Below are 15,146 nucleotides of genomic sequence, written 5' to 3'. Positions count from 1 at the left end.
ATTATTCTCTAATTAAACTGAAACTATTTTATTTACCATAGTCATCCTTTACAAATTTTTTATTTTATTGACTAAACTTCATAAACACAATTTCAATGCTGATATTTGTAGTGTGGAAAATAAACAGAAAACATAAAATGCAAACCTTTTCAACAGCTTATTACTTGTTTTACGCTATATATTTAATTAATTGCCTAAGCTTAGAGAAAAAAATTGTTATCAATTGCATCATTGGTTAAAATGCAGCTACTACAATTTGATCTCTCACTTCTACTCCACTTGTTTCATCTGGTTAATTTTTTTTGGTCGTAGTACAATTAATATAAAGCAATTACATATTTTTAATAGTGTCGCGTCTATTTCCACGCCTGCTTGAGCAATTTGCGCGACGCTAAATGCCTAACAATCAAAGAGCCCGATGTGAGCACGACTAGCACTATGGATATTAGTATATAATCAAAATCCTCCTTTAACAAATCGAACGTTTTGGAAGGCGCAACGCGTGTAACGAACAAATCTGAAGTGAGAAAAGGATTGTTAATTTATGATTGCATTTTATTCTTGCTATAGACATACCTAAGCCAGTGGCCACGACTAGACAGGTACTCTCCAGACCGCTGGGAGCGGTATAAATATTACGCAAACGTGCAATGGTCTGATTGTAATTTATATGATTCTCTGTGGGCAATGGTAACTCGGGTATATAAGGAATGGCGCCTTCTTCTCGTCCCTGTGTGGTCGATGAAATCGGACGACGTGGGTCCAGGAGGTGCCAGGGCATTTCAACGATTCCGCCACTGGCTGTGCCAACTGTGAAATAAATAGAAGGATGTGAATTGCGCTCACAATAAACTGATCATTGGTAGTCTTACTTAGCACGTGTTTGTTGGTGATACCGCGTTCGGTGATAGTTTCGCGCAAGGCCTCAACAATGGTAGGTATGATGTAAGATTGACGTTCTACAAGGGGCATAGAAGGTGCCTGCAAGGAGCTCCAGACACTGTTGTTGCCCTGGGCGTTACCCTCATACAGCTCGATGGTAGCTGTTGGGAATCGAGAACTTTTAGTTAAGAAATTAATATTCATATTTAAGTTATTTGACTTACTGATTTCCGTGCGACGCACTTTATCGTTGAAATAAGAGTAGGCCAACCAGTTCTCTGAGTGCACAATATGAAGCGGAGGACGCACCTTGCGATGTGTCATAGAGAATATAACGGAGCCGGAGACAACATCAATTAAATACAAATTGAGCACAGCTGCATTAAATTAAAAGTAAAGATAGCTTAGAATTGATTAAGGTATAGAAAAATGGGTTGATTTACATTTGTGAATGGCATCTGGAGCCTGTGTTACGAAAGCGACCAAATTGGGATTGATGTACTTATAAAGCACGGAGCGATCGCCCAGAACACGACCCTGAGAGTGAACGTGCTCGATGGGATTCTTGCTGGCAACGCCAATAATATGCTGTTCCGAATTGTGCCCTCCAAGGCGCACATTCCAAATGGGCGTGCAAGATAGTTCCTGCAAGAAATGTTTTCTGTTGCTATACAGTTTGCTATACAGTTTTCAATTTAACACTTACGCTGCCCGCATATTTCACAAAGTAACCCTCGAGTTCAGCAGTCTTTACATCGGCAGTATACAAGTACATACCATCAGCCTATAATAATACTGTGAGTTATAATGTGCTCAATTGCTTGAATGTATAATTTACCAGTGGAGTAGCATGCTTGGGCTGCACATGAACTTTGTTGGCAGCGTCCAGCATCAGTATGCCCTTAACAAAGTCTTGTTCCGTTTCAGGCAAAAGCGCAAGCTGCTTGATTTGATAATCCAGCTGCAGGAGTCCGCCTTCGGCGGCGAGACCAGTGATGGGGTTAAAGCGAAACAATACTCCATTGCCATTAGTCTGCAAAGAAATGGGCAGTTAAAATAATCGTATGCGTATATATAAATGTAGTAAATAAAGTGAATTTTGGCTTACTGCAAACTTGGCAACAATTGCGCACAGTGGCTGCAATGGGAAATGTTTGGAGCTTCGCTGTACAATCAGACGCATCTCCTCGGCATTCTCAAAGCCCGATACATTTGGGAGATACAACTTCCAATGATGTTTACCAGCAACGTTGTCGATGCCGAATATTTTGCCAGTGCGTGTCAACAGCACCAGCATCTTGTGGAGACCAAAAGAGTCGCGCACAAGTCCAGCACGTTGCGTATCCGTAGGTGGTGGGCCCAGTCCGATGACATGCAGGAACAGGCTTTTGATTTGGAGCGCTTGTGTGGTGATTCGACGCATAAAGGCACTGACAATGTCGCCTATCAGATACAGAATTGGGAAAATTAGATTAAAAGAACACAACAACTTTCGTTAAATAAAATGAAGAAACCTAATAAATAAATAAAGGAACAGAGAAAAAAGATCACAGAGCTGTTTCCGTTATGACAAAAGCTTGACGTTCACTGGTAAAAGATAATATTGATACTGAAATACTAATCACAGAGGACAGCAGATCTCTTAATAAATGACTCGCTGAATAATTAAAATATCTATCGTTAGTGAATTTCTTATTTCACTAGTCTACAAACTTGTTTGTATTCATTTTGGATTAAATTATGAGATCAGCAGCTTATTTGGTGCAAATTTTAACTGCTTGCACACTTGATCGACATTTTAAATAACATTGCGCAAAGTGACTTAAAAAAAAGGTGAGTATATAGGAGCAAACAAAGAATATACTTATATTTAAGATCTCAGAATTTTAGATATCGTTTAACTTACGCTTCAAATTACTGGCATCCACTTTGGTAAGCATTATTTTAGAAAATTTAGTATTTGTTTGCTTAAGTTTAAAAATAGTTTGGTGTAGAAACTCACCCGCTTTGCCCTTCATTTCGTTCTCCAGAGTGCCCTCTGTATCAGACAATGGTAAGTCAATGAACTGCGTATCAATAACATTAGCCAACGACTCCTCACGTGCCCAACGTACTCGTCCTTGCTGTACGGCAACAATGGACTCGGCGCTAGTGGCAAATAGAAACAGACAGCTTTTACCATCGCTATTGCGCTTCAGTTTGCAGTCAAAGGAACGCAGACTAGGAGTTCCATAATGATCAGCAAAGGCTAAGCTCATTTGTAGCTCTGGGACAGGTGAGCAGTTGTCCAAATAAACAGCGTTAATTTTGAGATTCTGAAAATAAAGAAAAAACAAATATTGAGTACAGCAATCTTTCGGTATGTGGATCTTAAGCCACTTACGCCGTCTGCCAAATCCGCGTAGGCCACAACTTTGCGGTAATTGAAACTTCCTATAACATAGCTGGCACTATTCAGTTCAGAGCACACGGCTTGTTCCTTATTAACGCTAATAAGTCTCTTGTTGGCAATAAGCACACCGTTTAGACCCTAATGAAAGGTTATATAAGGTCAATCAGCTACTTAGTGGGTATATATTTAAAGATGATTTACCGGTAGAGATTGGATTTTGTCACTGGGCTCAGTTAGAAGAGGCGTGGCAATAACCTGCGTACTTTTGGCCAGCAGATCTAAGCTGATGAGCTGTTTACCATCCAAACAAACAAAGTAGGTTCCGCTGAGCAAACAGCTGTCGGACTTAATCCATGCTGCCATTATCTTGCTCGTGCTGCCGGTTGTGTGTCCTGAGGTGGCAAAGTAGGCAGTTACCTCTAGATGACTCCGCCACACAGGCACTACGTGATACAGCACCGAGTTCTTATAAAACCAGAGCGCGTCCTGGGCACGTTCTGTATTCAATGGCATTATGGACCACTCCCACTCGATTGTACCAATGTTAGTATTCCAGCCACGTACCAGAGAGGGCGCATGACCCTGAACAGTCAGCATGTCAAAGCCTAGACGGGAGCCCATTGGAGCGGCAGCCGTGTCACTACTATCGTCGGAGAATCCGCTTACTTGCAACAACTTCACGTCGCCTCTTGACTTCTGCTCTAGCACCTGTCGCCAGACAATCTCTCCGGATTTTGGACATAATGAGGCGACCACTTGCTCATTCGTACTTAGCAATATTCGCGGCTGAAAATGGTTGAGGTCGACGTGGACCTGCTTTAAGGCACCAACATGAACGCTACGCCTGAGGCAGAGTGTTAATTAATGATCAACGATTAACGATCAATGTTCAATTCTTGTGTCACTTACCAGTCGAATTTTTTAATCTGGTCCTCGTATAGCGCAGAGCAGGTGCTCAGTAACAGTAAAAGCGATAGTGAGATTAGCGTACCGGCTGGATGCAGTGCTAAACGCATTTTGTGTGGTTCACTATGAAACCTCTTTTAAACTATCTTAGGCACGAATATTGCGGTAACCGACACGTTTTTATGTTATAAATTAATGAAAACGTCAGTAATTTGTGTTTTCCGTCATAGTAAAAGGGGGATGAGATGACAATTTCAACAGGGTTGTAGCTTCTCAACTATATCGATTCCGATAATTCAAAACTTTTCTAGTCCATCGATAACATAGTAATGTGTACTAACGGCACTGTTGCCAACTCAGCTATTTCATAGCTAGCACTGGCTATTTCAGAGTTTGATCACTATAAAAATTTTAAAATTGCTAATACCCGGAAATATGGCCATTTTCAATATGTATGCAAATATGTTACGCTATTAGTATTTCTACTAAAACTTTCCAAAAGTGTACAGAAAAATTCGTTCCAGTCAGAAACAGATATATGTTCTAGTAAAGTTGGCAGCACTGGTTTTTTCTTGGCCGTTTTAACACTGTTTACACTGTATCTGAATATGAACGGCCCACAATTCAAATGCAAAGAAAAAATTTCCAAATTATAAACTAGATAAAATAAAGGTGTGGACTTTAATGAAGGTTTGAATTTTGTCGTTTATCGGGGAGAGAAATTATATAATTCGACTCTAAAATATATCAATATTTTGAAAAAATTCTAACAATTGAAAACCGACTTAATTTATATTAGATTGATAGGTAGTTATTTCGATGGTCTATGTAATAAATTGATTTGATACTAGTATCTCAAATTTCTCGACTGGTTTTTTATTTTTCTTTTTGTGCTGATCTGGATGTGATCTGATGCATGAGGATTGCAGAGCGCCTTGGCCTGTACCCATCTATTGAGCTGTTATTCAAGATAGTTGTGCTAAATGTCATTTATTATTGGCAATCATGAATTACAAAGCAGAACAATAAATGATAACAATGTAGAATTATTGACCATTTCGGTGGCAATATTGAAGGCTATTTTTTATACAAAAAAAATGTCTTTTTATAGGGAAAGAAAGAGCTTTTCACTGAAGAGCTACTTAATCTTAATGTAAAGTGTATAATTTGAACTTAGGTAACTTTATAGAAGACTTTCAAAATGGAAATGGATACACGCTCCCACAGTAGTTAAATGCAAAAGTGCAGATATAGTACATAATTTGTGACAGTAATTTCGAGCACTCATTGGCGTGATACTGTAGTTTTCGATATAGTTCGGGAAGTATATAATAGAGCTGTTCACCAGCTTAGCTCGTCGGGCAGCCCGCCAGGATATTCACCCGTTAAACAAGCAGTGCAATGCCCAGTTGGCTTGGTGGATGCCACATGCTTACGTTGCACCGTTTGCACCAGACCGGCGACACTTAGGTAGGCGAGACTGTCGGCTCCCACGTGACGAGCCAACTGCTGGGCGTTCATCTTGTTGGCGATAAGCTCCTCGCGTGTGGGTATATTGATGCCCATATAGCAGGCATACTGAAGCGGCGGGCTTGCAATGCGAATATGCACCTCCCGAGCTCCAGCATCGCGAAGCAGCTTAATTATAGGTCCAATAGTGTTGCCGCGCACAATGGAATCGTCGATTAGAACCAGTCGCTTGCCAGCCACATTCTCCGACAGGGCTCCAAACTTCTTGGCAACGCCCAGCTGTCGAAGGCGCGTTGAGGGCTGTATAAAGGTGCGACCTACATAGCGATTTCGGCACAGAACCTCGGCGAATTCCAGATTCGACTCCCGGGCATAGCCGTGAGCTGCCGCAGTACCAGACTCTGGCACAGAGCTCACAATATCCGCCTCAACGGGTGCCTCACGCCAGAGTTGGCGTCCGCACTCCAACCGCACAGAATACACCATCTGACCCTCGAAGATGCTGTCTCCTCGGGCAAAGTAGACATATTCAAAGATGCAGAAAGCCATGCGCTTAAATTCGGGACGCTCCACAATGTCGACGGTTCGATAGCCGCTGCGCGTAAGCTCCACGATCTCGCCAGGCTCCACCTCGCGCTCATAGCGTGCACCAATGGACAGAAAGCCGCAGCTCTCACTGGATACCACCCAGCCGTCAGCATGTGTTTCCGTGTTGTTGCCCGTGTGACCAGAGTTAATGGGAACGATTTTTCCAATACACAATGGTCGATTGCCATAGGTATCGCGAACAGCGTAGATCTTGTCCTTCAGCATGATGACCAGTGAATAGGATAATGGCGCCATCATCATGAAGTGTCTGATGCGTGCTGGCCAGTTGGGTCCGTCGTGTTCCGAGACATCTTCAGGTGCGCAGCACAACGATTGGGCAATCAGCTCACTGTCACTGTGTGTGGACAAGCCGACTCCTCGACCCAACACCTCACGGCGCAGAGATTCATTGTTGACGAGCTCGCCGTTGTGAGCCAGCGCCATGGCTCCATGTGCCGTATGTACAACGAATGGCTGACAGTTGACCACCTCCGATGCTCCTGCCGTGGAGTAACGAGTATGGCCAATGCCCAAGTTGCCTCGCAGCTTCTTCATCGAGTCGTCATTAAAAAGAGTACTGATCATACCCATGCCCTTGTGCACATTGAAGTTTTTCGAGCATTTTCCCTCGCTGGTCACAATGCCCGCTGACTCCTGGCCCCGATGCTGCAAGGCCACCAGACCCAAACAAATCACGTGCGCAATGTCAATCTGTGTGGGCCAGTCGCCACAGGCAATGGCTCCAAAAACTCCACACTCGTGCGTCAAACCGGTTAATTCCTTACTCTCGCTTATGGACAACGTCGACGTCGACGTCGTCGCCGACGCCAACGTGGGCGCATCGGCCTCCACCTGTTGCTTGTGGCTTTCGATGCGCACATGTTGCGGCTGCGACTGCGACGCTAATGACACGTTCTTGTTGCTTGACATAGTGTTACTGTAGCGATCGCTGTGTGTTTGATGGAATTTTATTGTTAACCAGTGCAGTTAGTGCAAAGTTTTCATCTGATTTACCTGTTGATTTATGCAACGGTTTTATATACACAAATCTTCGCTTAGCACACGCAGAAAACTTAGCGCGATCATAAGCAACCGATGCCAATCGATTGACGATATTATCGATAGTGCTTATTTGCATAATATCGATAGTATTGAATGAGCTGCTGATCAACAATAACGGAAAAGTAACATAAATCATAAGAGAAAATCAAAATGGGCTTTTTATTCAAGATCGGAGTAAATTTTTTGTAATTTATTTTTTTCTTTATTTGTATCAAGTTAACCAAATGTTATTTCAAGAACGTTATTAAGCACGATTTAAAATAAACTATTAAAAAAAATATAAATATTCAATCAGATTAATAGAATTACCACAAGAGAAGTATAAAGTATTTTTGTGGTGTCAAATTCCTTAGACCACCGTTTGATGAACCCAAGAACTATAGTACCATTATTGCCAGTAAGTGCAATAAGAAATCTAAATTTAATTTCATGGTCATGCTGAATTACTAAATTGTGAACCCAATTTAATATGACAAGGGTAAAAATTTCAGCCTTTTAGCGCTTGCCGATTGGGCCCTAAGCTAAGATTGGGATCACCATCTCAGTCCAGCTTTATATATATATTTTTTTGTTAAAATAATAGTACAGTACGGAGCACGAGTAAATCACGTGTAGTCACAATTCATATGGGATCAAATACTCATATTTATGTGAAAAAAAATAAATAGATTTTTAGTATTTGAAATACTATGAAGGATTTTAGTAACACAGATACAAGTGTATGTGTCTCCATACGGTATTCATTAGTCAAATACGTCCACTCAAATCCCAATAGCTGAAACTAATGTAATCAATCAATCTGTTTACGTGATGAAAATAATTGCATTTAATTGCCAGATAAAAATATATCTTAAGTACTTGCTACAATTTGTCATGTACGTGAATCTCTATTCGAATACTCAAAGTACTTTAAAGATAACATTAACATTGCCGTGATTATCAACATATTAAAAACTTCTCCAATTTGTTAGTAAAAAAGGAATTCCCTTGCAACATTTTATTCTCCACAGTGTCCAGGAGCGATTTTGCACTATCAATGTCCGATTTAATAGTGTCAATTAGAACCTTCAATTAGTCAAAAAAATAGATTTCTAAACATTTGTAACACAGATACAAATGTATGTGTCTCCATACGGTATTCATTAGTCAAATACGTCTACTCAAATCCCAATAACTGAAACTAATGTAATCAATCAATCTGTTTACGTGATGAAAATAATTGCATTTAATTCCCAGATAAAAATATATCTTAAGTACTTGCTACATTTTGTCATGTACGTGAATCTCTATTCGAATACTCAAAGTACTTTAAAGATAACATTAACATTGCCGTGATTATCAACATATTCAAAACTTCTCCAATTTGTTAGTAAAAAAGGAATTCCCTTGCAACATTTTATTCTCCACAGTGTCCAGAAGCGATTTTGCACTATCAATGTCCGATTTAATAGTGTCAATTAGAGCCTTCAATGAGTCAAAGTTTTGCTCAGGTCGCAAATAGCCTGCTATGCATATTTTTAAGATTTGGCCGTACAAATCACAGTTGAAGTCATGCAGGATATGAGTTTCCACACTCTTTTCCTTGTTTTGGTAAAATGGATTCCAGCCTATGCTAAGTACCATTTTGTGAACATCGCCGTTATTGACGTTTGCCCAGCCGTAGTAGACTCCGGTTTGCAGGGAATCTGGCAGCGACTTTACCGCTTCCAGAGAGAGGTTTGCTATCAATAAATATCAAATACATTGAGTTTAATTATCAGCTGTGAATGATGACATTGAAGTTCGGTACAAACACACACACACACGCTTACACACTCACCTGTTGGTATTCCTAGTTCTTTGGAGCCACGACCAAAGCCGCGAACAATTTCACCGCAGGCATAGATTGGCAAGTGTTTTAGCATTATTCTAATATTTTTGGTGTACGGGTTGAGCGATTTACTGATGTCGGAACTAAACAAAAATTTCGATTGCTTTGTGGTTTAATAATATACAATTACTGCTTATGGGGCTTCGTAGAATTGCCGTGATCACATTACTCGCCAATTTCCTGAAACAGCTAGTCAATTATGCATTAGAATTGGCGTATGTTATTGTAACAATGCCGCAAAACAAAACTGTCAATAACTCATTGACAATCATATTTATAGTAGAAATGAACAGCAAAATCAGCTGATTGCATGGATGCATATGAGTTGTAATCGGCTATCGGTTATCGGAATTGAGCATAAAGAATTTACTCACACATGTATACACATACATATGTTTGTGTACATACTAATTTTGCGTCCTGTAGAATTTTAAAATATTATTGAATGGTTCTAACGTAGTGTTAAATATCGAAATATGGACCGACTTTGTCGTGTTTGTATGGACAGTTCTGTTACGTTGGTTGACATATTTGCCGAACGGCTGCAACCGTCAAAAAAGGACCCTAGCCTGGCTGAAATGCTCAATGAATTCTGCGAGGTGAAACCGAAGGATTTGCTGCCTCAGACCATATGCCTGTCCTGCGTTCTTGCGGCGCAAAATGCTTACAGATTCAAACGGACGTGCGAGGAGAGCAATCGCCAGCTATTGGAGATGCTGGCGATAAGAAACCAGGACAGTACCAAGTACATAGTTCCTTGCGTAGAAGCTGTCTACCAAGCTGAGGAGATTCCGGTGAACTTGAATTGCATCAAGGTGGAGCCAACTCATCAAGATGTAGCAATTACCAGTGACACTGTGCAACCTCAATTGAATGTGAAACCAATAATAAGATCGGTACAACCGCGGTATACTATAAATAAAAAGATCAGGCGCAACCAACAAACTACAGATATATATACCCACAAGTGCAAATTCTGCGGAAAAGGATTTAACGGATTATATCCAACGCGATTACACGAGAAGTAAGTAGTGTACGTAAGCATATATTAATCAACTTAACTATTTTCTTTTCTTTATTATACTCCTATGTAGACGCCACACTGGAGAGAAAACCTTTTTTTGTTCCACTTGTGGCAAGGGCTTCATCCGCGGTCACGATCTGAAGATACATACTCGTATTCACACCGGTGAACGGTTCCAGTGTCCACACTGCCCACGATCCTTCATCCAAAAGCATATTCTTAAAACTCATATGCAAAATCACACAATGAAGGATTTTCGCTGCGAGCATTGTCCCTACGTATTTAAATTGCAATCTCAGCTACGAATACATAAATCCGTCTCGCACGGACAACCTGTTAATGCAGTTAAAAAAACTGTGGTAAAGACACATGCGACTAAGGGTAAAATGCAGAATACTAAGATTATTGTGCAGCAAAAACCACAAAAGACATTAACTGTCTTAGAGCGTGGATTACGTGATAAACTTCCGCCTGTCTCATACGAGGAATTGGATATAGAATGTGAACTTAACGATAATTACACTGCGCCGACCAAATTAAAGTGTAAACAAAAAAGTTTCGAAAAGCCCAAAAATATGGCTCTAATCAAAAGTCAGAAAGAGCCTAAACAGCCAATAGACTCTTCAAAAATCAAAGATAAGTAAGTGTAGATGAATGAAAAATGAATTCAATCATTATTTACCTTTTATTTATCATAAACAGACACAAAATTCACTTTTGTGACACCTGTGGCAAGGGATTCCCCCGAAGATACGCGTTGACGCAACACAATCGAACTCATACCGGCGAACGTCCCTACAAATGCAGCTACTGCCCGAGTGCATTTACCCAGGGACATGCTCTCAAGAGGCACGTCGGCAGGATTCACAGTAAATTCGCTCACAAGGAACTGCAGATTCCGCCGATAAAGCGAGTGGTCGTTAGAGTCGCCCGCGTCCAACTGCCGTGTGTACTCACGTATTGACTGAGGAAGGCGCTATCTACTGGCGTGTTTCAAACTGAATTCCATTTTTTAGTTTTTTTATTTGTTATTTATTTTTAAACAAGCATGGGAATTTTCTTAATGTTTTAAGCTGTTCATACAAGGTAGAGTGCAGAATTAAAAATTATTATTAATATTATTATTTAGACATATTAATTGTTAACCACACAAATTTAACTTCGCCTAATTTAAATAAAATTTTAAAAATATTAAATGCTAATCCAGTTTGTGAAAGTTGGGTACTTGCGAGCTATCGGTTTCGGTTACAATTAAATTTCCAAAATGTAGCGATATTTTATCGGAAAACTGCGCAGGGCTGCAAGACATCGATAGAGACTCCATCTGCGATATCGAAGGATGCATGGAACAAACTATGTTAATATAAAAACTGTAGTAATATATATAACTTTAAGTAATATAAAAGAGTGACAAATTTAAGGACTTCATAATTAATGCAATGAATTTTCTTACATTTTGTTAACTTTAAAAATTTTTAGCGCCTCCACATTTAATAATTTATCGATGGTTAAAAAATCATCAATCGAAAATTTTGTAAGACCAGCGATGTTTTTGCAGCCATAATAGCTTTTCTGGCGGGAAAGTTTCCAAACAATAGCTGAAATTGCGATGCAAAAGGGCTAAAATACTAGACAAAAAATGAAAATTTTAATATGCAAAAAACTCAATAAAAAAATTATAAACTTGATGAAAATTAAAATTTGGAAATGAGACAAAATTAAGCTTAACATTTTATCGAAAAATCAAGAAAATTCTAAAAAAAACTATGCAAAAATTCTAAAAATTCTAGAAAATAAAAAATCCGAAATTAAGTACAAAAATAAAAAACACCCAATTTCGGAAATGTACTTGTTTTTTTAAGTACAAAAAATCGAGCCAGTTCGGAAACTTTTACCGGATGGGCAACCCTCGGTTTTTTGTTCTCTACAGAGTAAATTTTGTGATTATCTAAACATTTTATTGTAAGGTAAAATGAACGTAAACGCTAGAATTCTGACTAATAGATTAGCGCAACAATGTGCTATCAAACGGATTGGTAAGTTTTTATCTGATGAAGTCTATGTTGAAACCCCGCATAAAATAAACTCGCCTTTCAGTCACATTTTCCACTAAGCCGACACAACGGGCTGCAGCAGCAGCAGCCGTGCCGCAGCAAGAACAACAACAACAGCAACAGCAGGATGTAGTTGCGCCTTCAGCTCGGAAGCCCATTGTACCTTCACATTATCGCTTTGTGTACCCTGAGTTCCTGCCTGATCCGAAAGTGGAATGGAGAAATACAATTCGCGAGAAGCTGGAGCGTCTGGATATGTTGGACCGACGTCGTCAAATTGACCTACCCGAGTTCTATGTGGGCTCCATTCTGGCTGTGACCAGTTCCGATCCCCATGCTGCCGGTAAAACGAGTCGTTTTGTGGGAATTTGCATTCATCGTGAGCGCTGCGGATTACGTGCTCGATTTATTCTGCGTAACGTTATCGATCACCAGGGAATAGAGGTCGTCTACGAGCTGTACGATCCCACCATTCAGAAAGTCGAGGTGCTGCGTGTGGAGAAACGCCTCGATGATAGCTTGTTTTATTTGCGAGATGCCTTGCCTGAGTACAGCACTTTTGATGAGAATATGGAAGCAGAAGCTCTGGAGGATGGCACTCCTGTGCCCGTTAATGATATCAAAGTTGTACTGCGTCCTCGTCCCTGGCTAGAACGCTGGGAACGTCAAAACTTGAGAGGTGTGGCCAACATTGATCAGTATCTAAAGGACAAACATCGCAAGTCGTCTGAAAAAGTACAAAAGCCATGGGAAAAATATGATCTCATGAAGCAGTACCGTTCCACCATTCCCGAGGAGGAGCAAAAAGAGATATTTGCCGAGGTCCATACAGAACTGCATACCTTAGAACTGCAGAGAAAGCGTAACAAACGGAAACGTACCTTTGTCAAGCCCAAGCAGTTGGCTTAGATCCGATACGAAAGTACGGCATTTGTTTTTCTTATTTGTAGTTTAATAAAACCAACAAGAAATCGACTTGATTCTTATGGGAAGTTAAATATGTATTTCAACATGGATTACGCTACAGTTGATAGTATTACATTATTAGTCATTATTGTAGGGAGCGCCTAAGAGCTTAAAAGCAAAATAATTTACAATCCACGTCACTTATGGTAATGTTCAATACACGCGATATTTATAGAAGTTTACAAACGAAATTGTTGCATTCCAGCCTATGATAGTGACGACGAGATACAACAGAAAGATAATGGGCAGCGCAATGAGTATAAGACGCGTGTTTTTCAAATGTGGAATACCTGTAAATATGAAATCATTAGCTACTTCTTTAAAACCTCAGCCGTTGAGGGTCTACTCACAGTTATAGCCAAGAAAAGTGATGTACACATAATAGCTCATGCCCATCAGCCAGAAGGAGTTGCCCAGGAAACGCGAAATGAACCAAGTCTGACTTATCAGCCAATTGTAAAAGAACAACTGAATAAAATGCAGCAGCATTAGCGGCGGAAAGAATGCGTTGAGATGCACATCAAATGCATAGCCCCACTCAATGTCCGGTTCTAGATTACTGGTTCGCAAATAGCGGTTTGTAACGGCCCAAAAAAATGATGCTATTATGATGCCAGCAAAGATGCAGTCGACGAAAACCACATAGAAAATAAAGGAAATACTCTGCCAAATGGACAGGCCAAGTACATATGCGAATCCCAGAGAGGTTACTGAAAGTCACATAAGATTATTAATGTAATTCTAATTGGATGTCAATAGGTGTTCACTTACCACATAGACAAATCACAAGCAGCACCAGAAATGCGGGATCATCGCGAGCAAACTGAGATTTCGTTTGTTTCCTGTAATTGAAATTTCTGTACACTTTCTGTGGCGCTATAAACAAGTAGATCATTTGCCAGAGCGCAAATTCAAAATCCATTTGATTGAATTTTAGCAATCGTCGCAGATATTTGTAACTTTTTGATGTCGCTGAGAGGCAATCCTTGCGATAGCCAACTGGCGGTGGCAACGGCGATTGCAGCCGCGATGCACTAGAATAGCCAGACACCACGGATGGCGTTGGCGATGTGGTGTACTTAACGTGACTGTATTGGCTCATTTTTTGCGTTTAACATCTAAATATGTAAACGTAAACGTCTCGCATTTTTTGTCTGCACTAACAGCTGATTGGAATTGTTCGGATTAAGTTCTATTGAACTAGTCATTGGAGTGAACGAGCGAACTAAATCCCTGACTGTAGGTCATTTAGTTCAGTGAGTAAAATTCCAATACAGTTCGTTCAGTGAATAGGATCCAGTGCTGCCAACTCTTCAGGGTCGGAAAAAGCTATAACATTTTAAATAAGCTAGAAAATTTTCAAAACAGTCCAGATAAAAAGCCATTATAGTTTTAAGTTGTTTTTATTATAGTTTAAATAATGAAAGTCAATTGTCGATCTCAGCTATACAGATTGGTTTGTCTCAATTTCAAATTAAGATTTTACGATTATAACACTCAGATTTGCAGTTATGGTTGATATCACTAAGCAAATAACCTATTATTATTATTATTTGCTTAGTGTTGATATGCAATACCTACAATAATATTTTGTCTCATTCCCTGGATCAAGAGATAGCCAGTTCGTAAATGAGGTATCATGCATCTGGGTCTCTCGCGGTTTTTGTTTATATTGTATTTTAGGTGTTTTAGGTGCGCTCGCAAATCAAAAATTGTAAAATATTTTGCCAGTGATGGAAAAGTACAATAAAGATGGTAAACCGACAGATACTGATATTATTGCAGCAGCTATCGATTAAAAGTTATGCCATGCTTTGCTATTTTGATATATTACCAGAAACGTTCTAAAAGCCAACAAAGCCATTGCAACTTTCAATAAATCCAGTATTCCCGTCACCCGCTAGATTACAATTGTGCGGCATTTTGCATTCG

The 15,146-nt window shown here is 39.9% G+C and overlaps 6 protein-coding genes across 6 annotated transcripts; 2 read left to right on the top strand and 4 right to left on the bottom strand.

The window, feature by feature from the left end:
* Positions 1-296: 296 nt before the first annotated feature.
* LOC117782728 (ER membrane protein complex subunit 1) lies at positions 297-4,432 on the bottom strand. Its single transcript, XM_034619759.1, has 12 exons — positions 4,184-4,432; positions 3,476-4,118; positions 3,266-3,412; positions 2,885-3,197; positions 1,991-2,325; positions 1,721-1,915; positions 1,589-1,666; positions 1,326-1,527; positions 1,107-1,259; positions 873-1,043; positions 577-810; positions 297-517 (listed from the first exon to the last, which is right to left on the bottom strand). The coding sequence occupies exons 1-12, from the start codon at positions 4,288-4,290 to the stop codon at positions 357-359; spliced, it is 2,739 nt and encodes a 912-aa protein (XP_034475650.1). The 5' UTR covers positions 4,291-4,432; the 3' UTR covers positions 297-356.
* A 722-nt stretch (positions 4,433-5,154) lies between these two features.
* On the bottom strand, positions 5,155-7,350 carry LOC117782733 (amidophosphoribosyltransferase). Its single transcript, XM_034619764.1, has 2 exons — positions 7,253-7,350; positions 5,155-7,187 (listed from the first exon to the last, which is right to left on the bottom strand). Exon 2 carries the CDS (start codon positions 7,166-7,168, stop codon positions 5,522-5,524), a length of 1,647 nt encoding a protein of 548 aa, XP_034475655.1. The 5' UTR covers positions 7,169-7,187; positions 7,253-7,350; the 3' UTR covers positions 5,155-5,521.
* A 752-nt stretch (positions 7,351-8,102) lies between these two features.
* On the bottom strand, positions 8,103-9,442 carry LOC117782742 (putative riboflavin kinase). The gene is made up of 3 exons (XM_034619773.1): positions 9,120-9,442; positions 8,765-9,021; positions 8,103-8,365 (listed from the first exon to the last, which is right to left on the bottom strand). Exons 1-3 carry the CDS (start codon positions 9,202-9,204, stop codon positions 8,240-8,242), a joined length of 468 nt encoding a protein of 155 aa, XP_034475664.1. The 5' UTR covers positions 9,205-9,442; the 3' UTR covers positions 8,103-8,239.
* A 46-nt stretch (positions 9,443-9,488) lies between these two features.
* Positions 9,489-11,258, top strand: LOC117782734 (zinc finger protein 283). Its single transcript, XM_034619765.1, has 3 exons — positions 9,489-10,194; positions 10,265-10,834; positions 10,897-11,258. The coding sequence occupies exons 1-3, from the start codon at positions 9,647-9,649 to the stop codon at positions 11,156-11,158; spliced, it is 1,380 nt and encodes a 459-aa protein (XP_034475656.1). The 5' UTR covers positions 9,489-9,646; the 3' UTR covers positions 11,159-11,258.
* An 816-nt stretch (positions 11,259-12,074) lies between these two features.
* LOC117782738 (39S ribosomal protein L19, mitochondrial) lies at positions 12,075-13,223 on the top strand. The gene is made up of 2 exons (XM_034619769.1): positions 12,075-12,230; positions 12,292-13,223. The coding sequence occupies exons 1-2, from the start codon at positions 12,167-12,169 to the stop codon at positions 13,155-13,157; spliced, it is 930 nt and encodes a 309-aa protein (XP_034475660.1). The 5' UTR covers positions 12,075-12,166; the 3' UTR covers positions 13,158-13,223.
* Positions 13,224-13,231: 8 nt separating this feature from the next.
* On the bottom strand, positions 13,232-14,380 carry LOC117782741 (protein unc-50 homolog). The gene is made up of 3 exons (XM_034619772.1): positions 13,986-14,380; positions 13,565-13,924; positions 13,232-13,504 (listed from the first exon to the last, which is right to left on the bottom strand). Exons 1-3 carry the CDS (start codon positions 14,314-14,316, stop codon positions 13,368-13,370), a joined length of 828 nt encoding a protein of 275 aa, XP_034475663.1. The 5' UTR covers positions 14,317-14,380; the 3' UTR covers positions 13,232-13,367.
* Positions 14,381-15,146: the final 766 nt, after the last annotated feature.

The sequence above is a fragment of the Drosophila innubila genome (genome assembly GCF_004354385.1).
Source record: "Drosophila innubila isolate TH190305 chromosome 2L unlocalized genomic scaffold, UK_Dinn_1.0 5_B_2L, whole genome shotgun sequence".
Taxonomy (NCBI): domain Eukaryota; kingdom Metazoa; phylum Arthropoda; class Insecta; order Diptera; family Drosophilidae; genus Drosophila; species Drosophila innubila.
This window is presented reverse-complemented; position numbering and strand designations above follow the sequence as displayed.

Bases quoted from the DNA above. Each gene is read 5' to 3' on its own strand.
- LOC117782734 (XM_034619765.1), top strand. From the start codon at position 9,647: ATGGACCGACTTTGTCGTGTTTGTATGGACAGTTCTGTTACGTTGGTT. The intron at 10,195-10,264 runs GTAAGTAGTGTA...ACTCCTATGTAG, and splicing joins CCAACGCGATTACACGAGAA to ACGCCACACTGGAGAGAAAA. The intron at 10,835-10,896 runs GTAAGTGTAGAT...TATCATAAACAG, and splicing joins TCTTCAAAAATCAAAGATAA to ACACAAAATTCACTTTTGTG.
- LOC117782741 (XM_034619772.1), bottom strand. From the start codon at position 14,316: ATGAGCCAATACAGTCACGTTAAGTACACCACATCGCCAACGCCATCC. The intron at 13,925-13,985 runs GTAAGTGAACAC...TGTGACTTTCAG, and splicing joins GCTTGTGATTTGTCTATGTG to TAACCTCTCTGGGATTCGCA. The intron at 13,505-13,564 runs GTGAGTAGACCC...TCATATTTACAG, and splicing joins CACTTTTCTTGGCTATAACT to GTATTCCACATTTGAAAAAC.
- LOC117782738 (XM_034619769.1), top strand. From the start codon at position 12,167: ATGAACGTAAACGCTAGAATTCTGACTAATAGATTAGCGCAACAATGT. The intron at 12,231-12,291 runs GTAAGTTTTTAT...CTCGCCTTTCAG, and splicing joins ATGTGCTATCAAACGGATTG to TCACATTTTCCACTAAGCCG.
- LOC117782728 (XM_034619759.1), bottom strand. From the start codon at position 4,290: ATGCGTTTAGCACTGCATCCAGCCGGTACGCTAATCTCACTATCGCTT. The intron at 4,119-4,183 runs GTAAGTGACACA...ACTCTGCCTCAG, and splicing joins CAGATTAAAAAATTCGACTG to GCGTAGCGTTCATGTTGGTG. The intron at 1,667-1,720 runs GTAAATTATACA...GTATTATTATAG, and splicing joins CCAAGCATGCTACTCCACTG to GCTGATGGTATGTACTTGTA.
- LOC117782733 (XM_034619764.1), bottom strand. From the start codon at position 7,168: ATGTCAAGCAACAAGAACGTGTCATTAGCGTCGCAGTCGCAGCCGCAA.
- LOC117782742 (XM_034619773.1), bottom strand. From the start codon at position 9,204: ATGCTAAAACACTTGCCAATCTATGCCTGCGGTGAAATTGTTCGCGGC. The intron at 9,022-9,119 runs GTGAGTGTGTAA...ATTTATTGATAG, and splicing joins AGAACTAGGAATACCAACAG to CAAACCTCTCTCTGGAAGCG. The intron at 8,366-8,764 runs GCTCTAATTGAC...GACTAATTGAAG, and splicing joins AAAACTTTGACTCATTGAAG to GTTCTAATTGACACTATTAA.